General features: G+C 48.3%; 1 protein-coding gene across 1 annotated transcript in view; it reads right to left on the bottom strand.

Annotated features, from left to right (window-relative positions):
- Window positions 1-602: 602 nt before the first annotated feature.
- The window catches only part of LOC144937871 (ral guanine nucleotide dissociation stimulator-like 1), a 58,554-nt gene continuing 40,125 nt past the window's right edge, over window positions 603-19,031 (bottom strand). Inside the window, exons 6-20 of the mRNA XM_078865415.1 lie at window positions 17,437-17,633; window positions 15,056-15,222; window positions 13,879-14,139; window positions 12,598-12,701; window positions 12,038-12,122; window positions 11,650-11,739; window positions 10,968-11,054; window positions 10,785-10,817; window positions 10,163-10,284; window positions 8,765-8,854; window positions 7,736-8,030; window positions 6,699-6,850; window positions 5,465-5,612; window positions 4,862-4,976; window positions 603-4,623 (exon numbers count right to left, since the gene is read on the bottom strand). Coding sequence (XP_078721541.1) covers window positions 4,412-4,623; window positions 4,862-4,976; window positions 5,465-5,612; window positions 6,699-6,850; window positions 7,736-8,030; window positions 8,765-8,854; window positions 10,163-10,284; window positions 10,785-10,817; window positions 10,968-11,054; window positions 11,650-11,739; window positions 12,038-12,122; window positions 12,598-12,701; window positions 13,879-14,139; window positions 15,056-15,222; window positions 17,437-17,633 — 2,158 coding nt within the window. The 3' untranslated portion in view covers window positions 603-4,411. The remainder of the gene's footprint in view (window positions 4,624-4,861; window positions 4,977-5,464; window positions 5,613-6,698; window positions 6,851-7,735; window positions 8,031-8,764; window positions 8,855-10,162; window positions 10,285-10,784; window positions 10,818-10,967; window positions 11,055-11,649; window positions 11,740-12,037; window positions 12,123-12,597; window positions 12,702-13,878; window positions 14,140-15,055; window positions 15,223-17,436; window positions 17,634-19,031) is intronic.

A 19,031-nucleotide genomic window follows, 5' to 3' on the forward strand; every position in this document is an offset into this window, starting at 1 on the left:
TTTATTGCCAGAAAGGGTAAAACCTATTCTTATAACGAGGTCTGAATTCATCTGTAATGAAGTGGGCACTGATAAGGGGTTGACAGGTACGGATAAGTAATATTGTAATTAGGTAAAGGTGCAGCCCTGAAATGTCGTGCTGGTGATAGAGGCCCCATTTGAGAGATCTCTAGAGAGCCCCTCTGGAGGGTATGTTGGCCTGCTCGACCATGCTGGTCAGACATCTTGAAAGTGGGTGGGAGTATCCACACGTAGACCTTTGACCTTGCAATCCACTTATGGTCGACAATTTATATTGCAGAGACAGAATGGTTTAAGAAACAAGTCCGTTCTACCAACTGCCACGCCGAAAGATTGAACCGGCGACCTCTGGATTACATTCCATAACAGCTACATCCTTAACCTTTAATACTAACCTTTAATACTAATGATTGTAAACCACATCAAGAAATAAACACTCACAAATGATGGGGGGGGAAACAACCTTAAGGTTATGATCTCACATTGCATTCAAAAAGTCACCTTTTTAAATGCAACCCAGTACGTTTACGAGGTAATTTGAAGGAAAAAAAACATGAAGACATTTCAGTATGGTGTACAGATTTATTACACGAATTCTTTCAAGAAACACCTGCCAAATTTCCACTGAAATGCAACGGCAGCGACAAAATGAAATAGGGATTGTCAGGAAATATCACGTAACAAGTTTCAATACAATTTAAATTGCAATTCTTGAAAAATATGCTATACTGAAAATGTACACATCGACAAAAGCGAAAATGATCACCCATTAAAAAGTAGTAGTGTGGAATTTGTGAGCAATTTACATTTGGCGTGCATACATTACCAAGCATTAGAAGGGAAATAAACAGCAGTAAGGTTTGTAATACTGAATTATAGAAAGTGCCAGGGTGAGTCATCCTCACACGTTACAGTTTTAAATGATTTCAGTTGTAGCTTTACTGATTAGAAAACCAATTATACTGGGACAATGATTGTAAACCTTTGTTTTAGGTACAAAGCAAAAACCATCACGTGGTATTCGATTTCCATACAAAAAAAAACAAATCGCAACGAATTTGTGTACGAGTATTACAGTTATTGCTACCATCAAAAAAACGTAGCCCATTCTTATGGCATTTGGATTTCTTAAAAATTGTGGCCATTTATAGATACCCCACTGATTTATAATGATCCTCTTCAGAACAGGTGATTGAATCTTGTTTAACACGGCGGCGTAATATCTTTCAGCGGAACGTTTAAAGCGATTTTAATGCGTGTTCAGATTTGGTGGGAGACGTTGCTGCTTTGAAATCAAATGTCGTTTACTCTCGTAACATCTCCCTGTTCTTTTAGCGGGACATCTATAAACGGGGCGCTCTCTGTTGTCACGTAATCAACCGTAGAGAAAGTACAGTGAATATGTGTGTGGGTATGTGGCTCGTAACGCGCACCAGTATTCACTCACTCTCATTGCGGGAGACGCGAGGAACCACATGCAGCTGGAAGGCAGCTGCCCAATGAGCTGGTAACCAATAATTGCTCAAGCTCTGTGATCCTATATATATCGAGGTGTTATGGGCCAATCCATGAGCGTTTGTAAATGGCGTGAGCGCTGCATTGAATAGACAATTCTGGACTACAGTACTCTCAGTTTAACACGTAGGCTTCTGTGACCAATATCTGTCAGTGTTTTTTTGTTGTTGCGTTCAACCGTGTAAATATAAATGTGTCGTTCAACCCACCACCACCCCGAAACAGCCAATTAGTAAGATTTGTCACGTAAACAAAACATGCCAATTCGTTACTAGTTCAGCGCACATTTACAATTCGAGTAAGAAGTTTTGCCGGCAATTGCAACCAGCCTCATCAGGCGGCAACCAGTGTGGTAATTTAATATTTACGACACATTTACATGTACGCGATCTAACCCAATAAAACCTCGATTACAGTAACTCTCCCCATGTAAATGTAATCACATTTACACGTCTTTATTTACGTGCGCCATTACCGCGGCACACCTGGTCACCAGGAGGGTGACGCTAGGCCAAAGGTAAAGTGGCTGACTGGCTGGCTTCTCATTCTGTATCCGACCGTGTTTCAAAAACCAAATGGGCCAGGCCAGTTGTGCCAAGCAGGTATACACAAGAGTAAACATTGTGATGCTTCTACACACACACACACCCAAAAAACCTGACCATGTACTCAGGCAGTTTGTCAAGCTTAAGTCACCTATAAAGGACTGCATTGAAATTTGCGATTTCGAAGTGAGTAATAATTCGTAAAGCAAGCACATAGCGAAGCCATTTTTTGGTATCGTTTGAAACAGTTTAACACGTCAAATACATCGTTGGCTATATTTGCAAGAACGAAAGAAATATATTTAAGGGGAAATTAAACATTTTGCATTAGTGCATTACAGACCGCATTTAAAAAAATGGCAGTTCTGTACAAAGACAAAACAAATATAACTTTAAAAGATATGTATATAGGGATATATACATCGTGACAATTTACACACACATAACCACCTAATCCAACCGATTTGTGCAGTCATCCATGTTGGATAAGGACATCATTTCAACAAAATTAAGATTATTCCTAAAAGATTTTCCAATTATTGGAATAGAATGCTTATCAAAAGTGTTAAGCGCCACAAGACAGGACTGGCTGACGTGGCATTATTCATTTCCTGTCCAAAAGCAGGAGATTCAACATATGGTTCTGTTGCACAGATTTTGTAAACGACATTAAGAGTTTTGAATTATACAAATCTAGCAAATACAGTATGTTCGTAATAGCTTGAAGACAACAACAAAAAGACACGGTAATCTTAAATGAAAAAGTGAAACAGGCAAGAGACAATCTTGAGTGCATTACATAATGACACACATAATACTGCACACAGCTATTAAATTTGGCAAATTAAGCTTCAAAGTGTAAAACATTTGAGATGACGGTAAAGACGTTTAACTTAAATAAAACCATTACTGGAATCGCGGGCATGTAAATGTCTACGTAATATTTTGGTTGGACTTCGTTAAGTACTGCAAGACGTTACGTTGGCTTTAAGATGTTCCTTTCCAGCAATGACACAAATGAGCAAAAATATTTTTTTAACGACAAGTAAATTTTTCCCAACAGGCAGAGATAAACCATTTGAAAGAAAGCCTGTTAATGGCTCCCCTCTTGATTATACTTTAGAGTGCGAAGTCTTAAACCCCAAGTGTGCTCCACATGTTTAGTCAGGTATTAGTAAAATTTTACAAAATCTGATAATAATAATAAAAATACTACACTCTGTTGTATAATTGTTACAATGTAAATTAAGTGGACATGGCGTTGGCGTTGTCGTTGTCGTGTTGAACTTAATCACTGTATATCGCAGCAGGTTTGATAGACTTGAGGCCGACTAAGAAATGCGTCCGAAATTTGGTCTGTGGACAAGATGGAAACCCCGATCCTTAAACGACTCCACGATAGCCACGCCTGCAGCTGAGGGAGAGGGACATCTGCAGAACTCGTGCAGAATTTAAAAACACACGATTGTTAAATTAGCGCGAGCAACTGTGGCGCTGTTACAACAAAAAACCTAAATCAATCATTTCCGACGTAACGAAGTTTTGCCAGCCATTGAATTCAAATGCATTTTTATACTCACTATATTTCACCAGAGGGCAGTGTTGTAATTGCATTATCACTGCGAAATATTCAGTGACACGAAAAGCTATTACAGTACAGAAATTATATTTTTCAACAGTACATGCAAAATTCATATCAATGTATATAATTTAAAGATAATTTTGAAATTAAATAGACTTAGCCACTAAGCCCGTACGACAAATGTAAGTCTTGGAACCTCTCAAAACACAGCTGAGTTGTACTCTTTTATTTCTGTCAAAAATGTTAGTTGATAGCTCAATGATTTTCAAAAAAATATCTTATGTTTTCTTTCATTTAGTGGAAACAAACCTATTCGCAATTCGAAAAAAAACAAGTGCAAAGGGGTCATATTCAGACCAAGATACCACCATGTCTCCACTCGACACGCAAACCTGCACTTTCAACAACTTCACCCATCCAGTTTTTTTCTCTTCCCCACAGAACACCACGGCATTACGCAAATCCACATCCTCTCACTTCCATCTACACATTACGTACAGCATCGGCTTTCGTGAACTCATTCCCAACAAAGTCATGGCCAGCATCGCCGTTCTCAAAGCGACATCGCGTTGTTTTCTTGACGACGGGATTCCACGACGTCCGCCCCTCCCCCCAAACAAAACTAACATCCATCCTGGGCCTGAGGGCATTGTCACGTGGTGACATTCCGACACAACGGAACAGAGGCGACAGCGGCGACAACGGCGGCCCAGGCGTGTTGGAGCATCTCCTGATTTTTGCTGCTGCCTTACAGGGCGGCCCTATTGAGCCGCTGGGTGAGGGAGCCCCCTTTTGATTTGAGGTTGGGCAGCGACGAGCTGGACTGGCTGCGAGACGGCGGCGGTGGCGGCGCCGCCGGACCGGCTGGCCGCGGAGAGCCCTTCTTGCGCAGCACAAAGTCAAAGTTGGCGGAGGTGCTCATGGCGTAGAAGACGTTGGCACGGTCAGGCATCACGAGCTCTGCGAAAAACGAAAAACACGATGCGGCGCAAAACGGGACGTGGGAACGAATTTGAGTTAACAGCCCATTTATCCGTCCGTCCGACCATCCATCCGACCACTCCACTGCCAAAAACATATCGAGCAAACCCATTTGTGGAGAACAAACATTAACGGCGCAAATTATTGATTCGGAGAGCACATTTCCTGGCTAAATCGATGCTTTCTACGGACGACTGCGAGTTGGCACGGGGCTCACCTCTCTCGTTCGAGATGACTTGCACAAGCTGGTAATCCTCGGCTCGCTCCATCTCCAGATTGTACTTGACCATCGCCTTCCCTATCACGCTGGACGTCTTGTCTTGGCTGGTGAGCTGAGCAAGCAGAGTGGGGTTGGGGTTCAGAAGGCGAAATGTCGTTAAGAGGTTATATATAGAATTTGATTGATTCTGCAAACAGTGCAACGTGATTAGATACAAAAATAATTAACCATTTGTAAGTACTGCTTATTTAAAGTTAGCTCTTGTGTGTGAACCACCAATCCTGGCCTGCACAATGCTGGACTACAGGCGTGCAGCAAAGCCACCGGACGAGTTAGCTAACCATATCTTGTATCATCATCATCATCAGCAGCATGATCATAACTCTGGGCTGATGTCACTGACAGATGATTTCCCATCTATTTGCATATCGTCAGCTTCTCACATTGGGCTATACCTAATAAATTAACTTGAACTTGAAACTTCAGAGTCCCATCGACCCGCTCACATCGTCCCACCAACCGATCCCCTTTCAAAAAGCTGAGCGACGACAAAACGGCGCAGACCGGCAGAGCCGCCTCGCGGCCTCGCTCTGCACCCACCAGCACGCTCTTGTAGAGGTTCCCGTCGCTGGGCGACTGCAGCACGACGCGGATGATGCACGAGTCGTCCGACTGGCGGTTGTAGACGGGGCGGGTGACCGCCGAGCAGCAGGAGACCGAGCGCTGGTGAGTCTTGTTGAACACGCTCCTGCAAGGACGGTGGTGGGTGGGGGACGGTGGGGGTGAGCGGGGGGGCGGGGGTTGTGGTAGAGCTCGTCACAATGTGTGTATATGGCTCAACGGGAAGCGAGGTGTACAGGTGGGGTATGTATGTATGTATGTTGGACTTCTTTCACACCGTACGTAGCCAACCATGCTAATCGGACTGCCTCCTCGACGTTGCGTGAATTTTGGGGACGATGAAGATGTGTTTAGTGCGGGAGGTGGAGGGTTCAGTGTCGAGACGTCTGCAAGTTGCGGGGTGGGTGTCCCGCTCACTGCTGAATCTCGGAAAATGGAAGAGGCTCAGCGTAAATTTTATTCAGAGAGGCGTGGCATCGTTTGTGTTCAAGAGATTGTCGTCACCGCAGAGAACTGCAGCAACACGACCGCCACTCTACGATAGCTGGCGCCAAACTGTGCCAAACGCATGGCCGTGTGGGAGCCTCAGGATCGATAAAGTCATCGATGCTGAATGAGAATGATGACGTATACAATACAAGAATATGTTTTACCCTTTCTGGCAATAAAACAGTTGTGTTAAGATGTTAAAAGACCAAAACAGAAACCTTTTGCAAGGAATCATGTCTGCATTAACCACACGTACTTGTGGCAAACATGCAAACAAACAAAGACATGCTCCGGTAGTATATAATACATTGTCTTTGCAACTGATTGGTCCACACCAGAGACAGCTTTCTTTAAAACCTAGCCTCTGATACTGGCAAGGGAGGTCCCATGATGATGACGTACATGTACGTCATTGTACATGTACGTCATCGCAATGGGAAGGGGTTCATCATGCGGCCCTTGCTGGTGGAAGGGGCTCCACTAGAGGGGGTTCTTAGAGAGCATTTCTCTTCCACGTTGGCAAGAAGTCTTTGAAGAGATGGGGGTACCCCCCACACTTTTTTCCCCCACCACACGTGAACCGCCGATTGACTAACCGCGGCGTAACCCATTTTTTTCGGCCGAGTGGACAATGGCGGGGGAATTTAAGAGGCTTTTCCCAGCTCTATGAATCATTAAGCCTCCAACGCTTTGTCATTGGTTCACGCCGAGGGAGCGTCCTCACCGTTGACCGTGCAGCCTGAACGAGGACCTGGGAGAGGACGCCGATGACGAGGACGAGGATGAGGAGGACGAGCAGGAGACGCCCGACCCAGCGAAGACGCCCGAGGAGACGTCGGCCGAGTGGAGCGAGGCGAGCGAGGAACTCGTCGACAGCTGCGGATTTCGCAAACGAGCGCGCGCTTTTGTTTACCTCGAACGCGAAGCGTGGGAACAACGCGAGAGCTTGACGCCCTCGCCCGCCCGCCTGCCCGCGCAATTTCCCGCCTGGCGGCGCATCAAGAGGTGTGCTTGCCTCGGCATGACAGCACAATGGGTGTGTCGCCCGCAAGGTAGCCTGCCTATGCATGCAGTCATTCGTTATGGAATTAATGTTTTTTTTTTTGCGCCGTAGTAACAAATAGTAATAACCATGAATCAATTGTCACCCGTCGCTCGAGCGCCCCAGCTAATTCCCACACTTCTCGGGTTATGCGTCGGAAAGGCAACGAGACCCGCGGTAACCCTCATCCCTGAATACCTCCACTCGTCCTGCGTCCACATCAGGATTCACTAGAACTGAAGAGCGTTGGCCAATCACGCTCTATTCCATCCATAAGCTGCCTACGATATTCTTCACGTTGTAAAGTTACATGAAACACAAGTAGAAACACGTATTTATTTAGCCGAGCAAGTAATGACGCATTGCACAGGAAGCGTGCGATGAAATTGTCGCATCGCAGGACCATCGCGGCGACACAGGCAGGCCTTCATCTCGCTGTTGCCGCTGATCTTAGCTGATGATGACGACGATGATGACGATGGCACACATTCACCTGATTTGTCTCATGTAACCGGCCACTGGTGAGTCGTGTGTCGGTGGTGGTGATGATGGATTGTAGTAGTGGCAGTGGTGGCGTTCGTGGCAGCAGTAGTGGTGGCGGTCATGATGGTGGTGGTGGCGGTAACTGTTAGTCGGTACTAGCGGTGGTGGCGTGGTAGTGGTGGCGGAGGTGGTGGCGGATGAGGTGGTTTTGGCAGCATTAGCGGCGGTGCCCACACCTCTTTGGGGCATCCGTCGGGTGCATCAGCGGGCGTGCCCACGTCGTCGTGCTCCGAGGCGCTCGACGCCACGCTCAGGCAGTCGGCACGCTCGCCGCCAACAACGCCAGCACCGCCAGCGCCGCCGCCACCGGAGGCCAGTGCTCCGTCTCCCGCGCGAGCGCCTAGGCCGCAGCCCTCGCCGCCCGTGGCGCCCGCAGCGCCACCCTCGGGAGATTCTTCCAGTGCGGCCACTTCGCCGTTGGGCGTCCGGGCTTGGGGGCTGCCTGGCGCCACGTCAACCCCAATGAAGAGGCTGTGTGTGCGGGACAAGGATCGATCCGTCGATTGATTGCAATGGGAGCATCGTTTTTGGTTGATAAAACATCGTCGCTGCTGTTGATTTTAAATCTAGATTGAAAACGAATTTCTTTACAACTGCTTTTTGTGTTTTAGTTTGTTGTCCTTCCCCCGCGCCTCCGATTCGTGCGGTTGGCTACGTACCGTGCGAAAGAAGGTTCAACATATTACCTGTACGTGCGTATAAATTTATCTGTGCGGCCCGTTTTTAACAATTGTTTTTTGTGATGTGCAAATGGCGGCGTAAAATATCAATAATTGGATTCAATTGAAAGTACAAAACTGTATTGGAAATTTCTTGTCAACGTCATCATCATTTCATCGTATTAATAAGTTACGATGTAAAATCAATTGTCACGGGGGACATGACAAAGCACTAAACCTGGCATGAAACAACAACTTCATCGGCCAAAAAAAGAGGAAAGTCCTGATGAGGGTAATAAATAATTCAGGTAATGTTAGTGCGGTTTGTCTCACTTAACAAACGACATGGCTTTATGAACGTGATTCATTCAGTGATGTCATAAATTAAAATGTTCTTTGCATATGGCAAATGTTACGCAGAAACGGATTGCCCCATATAACTTGAAACGGCGTGCGTGCCAAAAGAGACACGCACAAGATCGCACTGCAGCCGCCGATCAGCTCCGGGAGAAGCGTTCACAAATGCACGCGGACCGTGACACTCACAGACTGAGCCGCTTGACGACGCTCTTTCTTTGCCTGGGCGACGTGGGGCTGACTTCCGTGGGGGGTTCAATTTCGCACGAGAGTGCATAGCTGGGGGGCACAAGCAGCAGCAGCAGCGACGACAACAACAACAAACAGAAGATTTAAAACACACGCCCACAGCATTACATTTTGTACAAAAGTTGCAGGTATTACCTGAAGGGTGGGAAAGACCGTGTGCGCACACGATTTAGGGCTTTGCGCGGAGATAAAGACGAGGCGTGGCGCCGACGCCGCCCCGCCGGCGGCGTCAGCGCCTGCCCCACCACTCTCTCTCACGCCCCGTCCTTCAACTTGCCAGCGCAGCCGCCGCTTGTGGTGGCTCACGCCCAACGGCACCGCTTTGCCCCTGGCATTTGCATGCAAGCCACGTGGGTAATGAGGCCGTACGTTGAAAAAATGAATGTAAAATGAGGCCATCCCGAACTAATTAATACGCCCCAACCCTCGAAACGCAATTAAATTCAAGAAAAGTAATTTGCCGGGCCAGTTGGGTGGCCTGGTGGTCTTAAAAAAAACACCAACCCACGTGTTACGCGAATGCCCTGTCTAGGCCTGATCAATAAGTCAATTTCAGTGGTGGGGGCGGGCGGGCGGGGGGCTGATGGCAAGAGCACCATGTCAGCTTGAGAGTAATAACAATTGGTACCAATTTGGCCATACGCCAAGTTCTTATGGTGTGCCTTGCATGGCACACGCCGTCGCCATACCGCCTATACCGATGCTCAATGCAATGGTGTTGTAGACAACAAGACACAATTGCAGCCATGTTACTTTAAGCAGCACCAACACAATGAGTGACCGCTGCATTGTCTCTCGGAGGCCTTTATCTGGACAAGCAATCAATGGGCACTGAGGATCGTCTGGCTCTGCCTTGTGTTTAGTTTATTGTCCTTCCCACGTGCCTCCGATGAGCACGGTTGGTGACGTATGGTGCGAAAGAAGTTCAACACACATACACACACGTGAAACCAATCCTGACACTTTTTGCAACGATGAGAAACTCATTAGAGCAGAGCAAAAAGGGTAAGTGTGCGGGGAGCCTTCCTTATCTGATGGGTGTTCTCATCATTTAGGGATACCATTAGAATCGGCTGATTTTCAGCCTGCTTATGAACGTTTCAAGGTCCCAGCGATATTCCGGGCAGTTGTGCGCCGCCGTGGCAAAGGGTAAAAAATGAACCACAATGAAATAATCGGCTGATAATTCCTGCACACAAATACAAGGCCGCCTCGCGAATGAGGCATTGAAATACAGCTTTACGGAGCGACGAAATAATAACCGCACAAAACAGAACGGGATAAAAGTCTAAATAAATTAACGTAGCGCTCGCTACGTGCGCACATACACACACGCACCTTTCTTCCTCGCTCAGCTTTTCTTGCCGGTTAAACCAGTCCAAAAATTTCCCTTCGGGGCTCAAAGAGTAGTTGTTACAAGCCAGCTGCAGCAACCGGATCTGTGCAATGACTTCAAACTCCTGTAATAAAGCACAACAAAAATTACATTAAAGTCTGGTCGCTTGGCATTAAGTAAACGTGGGAGCAGATTATTCGTTTGATGCGTTCCGAACACACTCACGTTTAAAGCGTGTAAATAGCAAATTCTGTGTCCATGTACAGCCAGGCCTCTGCTATTCCACCGCTAGATTAGAGCCTCCCCATGCCGGGCGGGTCATATCGGTTATTTGCCCATCCTGCACCACGCTGGTCAATGTGGAATAAAGGCCTGGAACTTGGACGTGGAAGCATAGAGGTACACGACCTAAGTGGAGTTGGCTGCATCATCCTCTGCTGCCCACAATGCAGTAGCCCATGCACAAATTTGTTGTGCAATGTGGCCACCCATCCAATCATCGTCGAGGCTCAAACCCGCTTAGCTTTTGACCGGGCTCATTCTGGGTGATTTGCAATTACAAGGTCGAATTAAAGACCACTCATAAACAGGAACATTGATAATTTTGTGATATAAAATGCTCACCTTTCTCCTCTTCTCAAAGTTAATCAGGCCACCCTGTTAGAAAAAGAAAATAACAGAATGATCGTTAAATGTAAAAAAATATTAAGCTTTACTATCCGTGGCGCACATACTGTACAGTATGCGTGCAAGCTGAGACACGAATTGTTTTTTTCTGTGCCAGAAGAGATGAAGTCTGCTATGTACCTCTACGTAGTCTGGGAAGGCAGTGTCCAACATGGTGAGGTCCGTCAGAAACGTTCCCAAGTATGGAATGGTTCCCTGCATGAGGCCCTGCAGGAAAGACAATAACACCAAATCAAATCACGACTGCGTTTGGCATTGGTGCCATCCTTGCAGCCAAAGGCTATCACGAAGGCGCTACGTTTCACAGACGATTGCAGTCTGCAAATCGTTTCAAAGTAAAGGGGTGATGTCACTTTGTGGCATATACCAATGAGATAATTCCCCAAGTAATCTCCTACGTTGGTACGTGACGCCGGCTCAAATAACGTCACGGGATCTTTGGCAACCACTGCGTTGCAGACGGTGCGCGCATTTCGTTTCTCTTGTTACCAGAGCCGCAGTCTTAACCAGCGTGGCCGCTGGGCTCGAAACCGCGATCAATCGGCAAAAAAGGCACTACCGCTCGGCCACGTCACCGACAAGACGGGCAGGTCGCGCTCGGGATACCGGGCCATTGCGAACGTTGCTGCTGACACCGCGGTTCAGCCAGGAGTTTTTTTTTCTTGACAACTACACGCGACCGCTCGGTCGAATGGCAGCCAAAAGAACGGCGATCGTGCGATCACTGCAGCGCTCCGCGACACTCCATGGGGCAATCGTGGGGGGAGGGGGGAGGCATCCCCCGGGCAGATTCCTCTCTCACCGGCTCCTTCGCAGTCTGAAATCGCTTGAATGTCCGCTTCTGGCTTTCTTTGCCGTTGGAATCCAGGCTCGCGAACTTGGACGTACCCTCCTGGTTTATTTGAGGAAAGTGGAGCACGCAAAAGGGGGAGAGAGTAAGGATAATATACCGAATGTCGCCAAAGGAATTTTGTTTCTGTGATATCATTCTGGTTGAGACATTTTTTTAACAAAAAATTATAATGGACTTTGTAAGAAAAAAAACGGATAAATAAAGCGTCGTTTTTTTTTTACACAAACAAAACAATATGTTGCATGGGCATATGGAGCACATTGTTAAATTAGCAGTTGAGATGTTTACGTTTGAGAGGGAACGTTTCATTAATCATTCCCTGGGATGTTTCGCTTGCCTTCATTAGCAGCTCTCGGCTCGTGAAGTGGTTGTTCTCATCAGAGAATATCTCTGACAGCTCCGCGAATGCCACAATCTTCTCTCTGCAAATGTAAGCATGTAAGTGTTGTTTAAAAGCGACACTTTGAAGAAAGCCTTCAGCACCGCTGCGAACGCCTCACGCCAAGAAAAACAAAACATTTGGTCGTGAATGTAAGCCAGCCTCAGTCCTTCTACCTGCAACTCGGATTTTAGCGTCGGTGTGTAAAAATAGATCCCATATACAATGAATGTAAATTTCGTATGAATTTTCGTATGAATTTTCTTTTTTACGTTTAGACTAATCAAGCAAAAAAAAAAACCACGCGTAAATACGAGACGAAAAAAAAGGGGACGCGACACAAAAAATACGGTACATATATATAACACAAAAAGGAATACGTTCTGTAATCAAGTCATGATGATGCCTGAATCATGCCAATTCATGAAACCTCTGGGGAGGGCAAATCGTTGCACAACTGTAGAGTACGCCGATGTGACTGCTACGGGTGCTTGAACTCAGATGGGTTGTTTCCAAACCTTGACACGCAGCACCAAGTCTTCTTTAGCCGGTGAATTGGATTCGTCTGAAGTGCAGAGAGAATGGCTCGGAGGGAAGAGAAATTTTTCAGCATCCGGCACTCCTGCGAGAAAGAAATTGAACGGCGTCAGAGGCAATTGTTCAAAACAAACGAGTCTCTTGGATGCCGGCACAACGAGAGATTTGCAAAAAAATGTTTCAAGACTTTCTGAGAATCCAAATTGCATACGAAAAACCACTTTGGGACAGTCGACCCTCACAAACCCCGGATTTTGCTCCATCACGCAACCCGCAGAGTCCTGTGGCAGAAAATTCCAGGAAATCGCGGGCGTGGCTACAACAGAGGAGTGCGTAAGAGACCTTCCGAATGCCAGTGACCCTCGCTGTTACCTGCGAGCGGATCATCTGACTTGCGCATTAACCGCGCTTACTGAGAATAAAAATCCTGACACACGTGCCGATTTAATTATTTGCTGATGCTAACTCGTTCAGGGTCAGCAATCACTCGGTGACCAAAAGGACCGCATTCAAATCAGGAGGTTAAACGGATAACTTTAAGAAGCAATAAAAACGCACTATACATGCTGCCTCCTCGCTCCCTTCTCCATCAGTAAACAATACGTGTGTGTTTTATAACTCAGTTTACATCTGCTTTGCATTATCCGTGTTTTCCTTTAATCCAGGCTTGCCCCCTCCCTGCCCATCGCCCCAGGTATTCAAGGGTTGACACTGAACCCCCCCCCCCCCTCCACCACCACCATGTATTAAACCTGCCCCAAACAAAAATGGCGCGTGACAACGAACCGACTAACCGCGTAGCACCCGTGGCAGAGGAGGCCCGTGGCACGCAAACGATGGGATCCCTTAACCAGACCGTAGTAGTGGACCACATTGGGATCCATTGCAAACTCAGCAAGACATCAACTGAGCTCCCCCTCTACGAGGCTGTGCTCTGGCAACCAAACCTGGACGTGAACTCACGGGTCGCTAAAACAAGAGGAGAAGAATGAAGACTTGACCGTCAGAGGCAACCGCATGGCTACGTGTCAAGTCAAGGTGCGCAGTGAAACCCAGTGGCGATTGGAAGCATCCAGCTGGCCGGCCTCATAACTCCGCTTCGGGATGCACAGACTGCTGCTGCTGCTGCGAGCGGCTGGGGTCGAGGGGGGGGGGGGGCGCTACGACCCAGCTTCCCGGCTCTGGCGCAACGGTCGCAGTAGTAGAACTGTCCAGGCCGGGGGGGGGGGGGGCTGGGAGGGGGGCTCGGCGAGCGTCTTCACCTGAGCGACGGCGATCCAGTGCTCGACGACGCGGGCTCGCTGCGCCGCCGCGTGTCGCGCGCCGGTACTCGGAGCGCCGTGCCCCGCGGCCGCCTGGTCGCTCAAGCAGCGCAGCACGGTGCACGCGACGCACGCCGCCACGGCGTTGAACTGCGCAATGGTGGCGCGCACCGAGGGCGCCAGGTGGCGGTTGCCCTTGCGGTCGCGGCGCGACCACACGCAGCCCAGGCAGTGGTGCGGCGCCACCTTCTTGAAGAGCTCCTGCGCGACACGTGTTCAATCGCGGTTAGGGTATTTCTTGTTGTTGTAAGAATGAAATAACGGACTTTTTTTGTCAATCGACTGTTGGATGAAAGGGGTTCGTGCGGGGTCGGTGAATGGAGGACACCGGGATTGGCTCAGATGTCGCTCGCCGCTGACGTTAACCGTGGCCAAAAATCAAACTCACACCCTGCCACCACTCCAAACCACAGATATAAATAAGCATAGGAGGAAATTAATAATTGACGTGCAGAACAGATGGTGCGTCGTGTGGATGTGAATCATCCATCGACGGTGGTCAATTAGAATGGGCCATTTTCAGCGTCATGATTTAGTAAAATGACAGAAAATTACGTGATTAAATGTATTTTTACAAAGAATTACCCATGCCGGACATATGTCTGCACAAATGCAGAAGTGTTCTTCACAAAGCTGGTGGCATCACGACACGTTGGGCACATTATTCCCTTTGTCTTCTATTTCACCATTAACCATGGCCCTAAAAGCATGGCCAGTGCGACAAAATCCACGGTTGGAATGTACTTGTTTATATGTTCCCATGTCCATGCTGCCTCCCTTCACCAACCCAAACTATTTCTTCAGAACTGCTTTTTGTGTTTAGTTTGTTGACCTTCCCCCGCACCCCCGATTAGCACGGTTGGCTACGTACGGTGCGAATGAGTTTCAGAATCATAATATTTATTTACACTTGCAGCAATCCGCTGAGCTATGAAGCTCTTTTTCACAGTTGTCCAGTAACATACATACCAGCATGGTGGTGCAGTGTGGCCCTCACCGAGTGGTGGAATTGACAAATTATAAATGAACGAGGGCAGATCGTTTCGACGGCGCGCGCATCACCCAAGCGACGCATCCTAACGCCTACAAACATGACAGCTGCCAGCGCACAACTCACGGCGTCACGCAAGGTGAGCTGCCGGGCCACGGTTTGAGCCGGGAACGAGAGCAGGTAGGGCCTCTCCTCCGCCGCGTCCGCCCGCGCGTCAGTCGGCGGGTCCGCCTCGTCCTCCCCGAGGCTGAAGGGAGCGTGCCCCGATTGCTTCTGCCTCGCCGCCGCTGGGCCTGCGACCAGGAAGCGTCGATTAACCGAGATGCTGTAAGGAGCTGGGGGGGGGGGCGACGCCACGATATCGGACATTCGCTACGCACACGGTACAGATGTTGGCGTAGTGATAGGGGTAGTGGGAGTGATAGGGTTAGTGGTAGGGGTGGTGATAGTTGTAGCGGAGCGTTGGCGCAGTGATTGGCCTACGCGAACCAAGCCGACTGAGTTTGGTTCCTGGCAGTGAATAACGTTGGTGGTGAGCGACGTCGGGACTGGTGAGATTTTCACTGGGGTGCAGTATGTCATCTACCCAGGGTTGCAAGTCAAAAATAAATGATCTACTTTTCTTGATAAGAAAGATCTGCTCATAGACGACCACAATGGCACAACTACTCAGGAGATCTGACGTTTCCATCTACCCTGGGGTGGTGATGGTAAATATTTATCAAATAACTCAATCGGACGACTGACGTATTTAATAAACAAGCCGTGTTTTTTTCTAAAAGCACACAAATTTATCTCCAAACACGACACACCCATGTTTATCATTACGTTTATTTATTCTATTCGGCGTGCTCGGTGGTCAATTGGCATGCGTCGGTTAGTGGCAACGCCAATTAACCGCTGGGGCACGTGACCCAATTCCATTACTGTTGTCCACCCAGGGCTGTTACTCACCGAGCCTGCAGTGCACATGCACTGCTGGGACCGTTGCCCTACAGGAAATCAATGAATGATGGATTTGGGCTCTCTTGAACGAACAGACGATGAAGCAAATGAACCGCGAGTCAGAGTTAAACTTCGCCATAGCAGCTTCTTGGTTCTTTCGGTAAAGTCACGTAGAAGGGAAATAATAAAATAATAAAAATAAAACATAATAAAATAATTCTCACGACGTTTCGGCCACAACGCAAGCAGCCGTCCTCAAGGGCTGTCGGGAAGACAGCGTCAGAATGTTTCATTCAGACGCTGTCTTCCCGACAGACCTGTTCTTCACCTATTTTTATTATTTTATTATTTCCCTTCTACGTGACTTTACCGAAAGAACCAAGAAGATGAATCCCTGCAGTCACGAAAGCTTTAAATCGAAATTTACGCCATAGTAGCTTCAATTAAATCTACAATGTTAAAACCACAACAACAACAACCACTGCAATGTGTATCTATAGCGGCTAAATACCATCGCAGGTAGAGACACGAAACACAAACAATTGGATCCACTGATTGGCACGGTGGGCTACGTACGGTGCGAAAGTAGTTCAACGTACACACGTGCAACACCGTGGCACAGCCAGGGACAAATCAACCGGCTTCCAGCACCAAACACAATAAGCAAAACAACAACAACGACAATAAAAACAACGACAATAACGACAAAAAACAACAATAACGACGACAATAACAACGACGATGATAACAATAACAAGGACAACAACAACGATGAAGCCCTGGGTAGCCAGGGCAGCACCAACGTGTTTTAATGGACTGCTGCCTGCAATTACGTTGAGCACAAATTGCACTTTCCATAGTGGTCTTCCGGCCACATTAGGCTGGGTGTTGAGAGTTTCTTCCTTGAAGCTCTTTGCCACGCGCTACCGCGAGCATCCGCAGCGGTTGGAAGGCAACCTTTTGCCGTGCACTGCTTGCTGCGGGCACCTTCATGAGTTTACGTTGCCTTCAACTCCCCGTGGAGTTGCCCTCGACTCCCAAAGATGCCCGCAGCAGTGCGTGGCGAGAGCTTCAAAGAAGAAGTGCTCGGCGCGCGGCCTAACCGCGAATGGTTCCCGAGGCCTTCGTACAAAATGCACTTGGCTGAGAGTCTTGTGCATATGGCTGGGGAAGCAATTATAGTTTGACTTTGAGGCTGGCGATCCATTCAACGGCTGGAGGCGAGCCAGAGTGAACGGGTGAACGGTCTCTGGGGCACGGGTTTAGTACGTGGGGCGATCGTCTAACTTGGGTGGTGGTCTCGGTCGCAATTTGAGCTGCTCCTAACGCTCCGCTCGTGGAGGCAAGTAGCCCCATCTTCCCTGGCCTGTCCTGAGAGTCGTGTACGTATGTTGAACTTCTTTCAGCGCCGTACGTACCCGACCGCGCAACGCGGGGGGGGGGGGGGGAAGGTGCAACAAGCGCGACCCTCGGACGCTAGGGGATGTCACGGAAACAAACAACGAAAGAAACAACAACAAAGACGACGACGACGCCTCGTTGGATGGTGGGCGATGCCGCACCTGGCGCGGGCGAGGACGCGGGCGAGCCGGGGGGGGTCTCGGGGCGCGGCGACCGCAGGCTCAGGGCTCGCCGCTGCAGCTCGGAGTGGGGCAGCACGCGCGACACGTAGGCCAGCACGAGCGCCAGCGACTCGGCGTCGGCGTGGAAGTCCTCGGGGTACTGGTCCATCCACACTCGGAGGATGAAGGCGACGGCTCTGGAGAAGATCACGCGCACCCGCGGCGTGCGAATTTTTGTTTTTGTTTGTTTGACGTCGACAATTTCCAAGACGCATCTTGTGATTTTTTTTGGCCCTGGAGGTATTTGACCAACGGTTACGGCAGGAGACGGACGGGTAGTAGGGGGAGCCACGGTGACGAGAAGATGTTAACTACCTCGCCTGGTATACAGGAGGTCGTGGGTTGGATCCCGACCCCGATGCCTGCTGTATATTTGGAGTTTGCACGTCTCCCCATGGTCGTGTGGATTTTTCTCCGGGTCCTCCGGTATTTCCCTCCACATTTGGAAACGTGCGAGTATTTGGCTGCTATACATTTCCACACAATAAGCCACTTCGTTGAGCTATCATTTGTGATAGCCAGATCGCTTCTGAAAAAGAGCGATATAGCTCAGTAGGCCTTACCTGGTAAAATAACAAAAACTTTTAATATTTGGCAGGTGCAAAATACAGTTGAATATTTGCAAATACCGTAGTTGTCTTTCTGGTCTATATTCATCTACAAGTTGTGGGCAACCCTTTGATTAATTTGGCCAGTTTCCAACAGGCCAAGTGCCCCGTAGAGACGAAAATGAACGCAAGAAGTTAGTTCCAATCGATGATTTGTTTTACCCCCTTCAGGACGGATCGAAGATAACGCACACACGCATTCAACCCGAGTTGTAAAGCATTAATAAAGCTGCACAAACATCCCATGCTACATTCCCCGAAAAAAAAATCAATATTATTGTTATTGACGATACTGAGAAGCATTTAAATCGGTGACGTGTTCGTTTCGGAACGGAAGTCTTTCTTGTAAATGTGTTGAAACAACATCATTTACAAGAGACTCAGGTTATCTTTTGTTTTTCTCTAACATACATTTCTGGGAAGGATTAGTCAGACACAAGACATTTTGGCCCGGCCAGCAGTTTCTATTAAGTTGTAATGAGATCCTAGCCAGGACACGGAGGTTACTACCGATGCTCTTTATCAGAAACACCACAGTGGGGGGAGGTTTACATGTCCTCGGCCTGGTCAGGCTTTTGTCGGCTACGCCTACGCGCGTACGGCAAGCCGCAGCTTGTTTGGCAAGGTGGGGCCGTTGTGAAAATTAACAGGGATCAAAAAGGAGTTTTCGACTGCAGACAGCAACACGTCTCCTTCCGCTCATCTCCTCACGCAGCTCGCCTTTGTTGTATCTCTCTCCTCTCTATCTCTCTCTTCAACTTCTTTAAAAATTGAAATGCGTCAACGTTCATCCCTTACGCCTTCGATGGTGCTGCTTGTTGCCGAGCGCTTGGCGTCGTGGGCCGTTTGGGCCGTTTGGGCCTCTGCTTTGGCGACTGTGATCAAATTGGAAGCGAAGTAATTTAAGAAAGGCATGAAAGCGCTGTT

Source organism: Lampetra fluviatilis, chromosome 20 (genome assembly GCF_964198595.1).
Source record: "Lampetra fluviatilis chromosome 20, kcLamFluv1.1, whole genome shotgun sequence".
Taxonomy (NCBI): Eukaryota; Metazoa; Chordata; class Hyperoartia; order Petromyzontiformes; family Petromyzontidae; genus Lampetra; species Lampetra fluviatilis.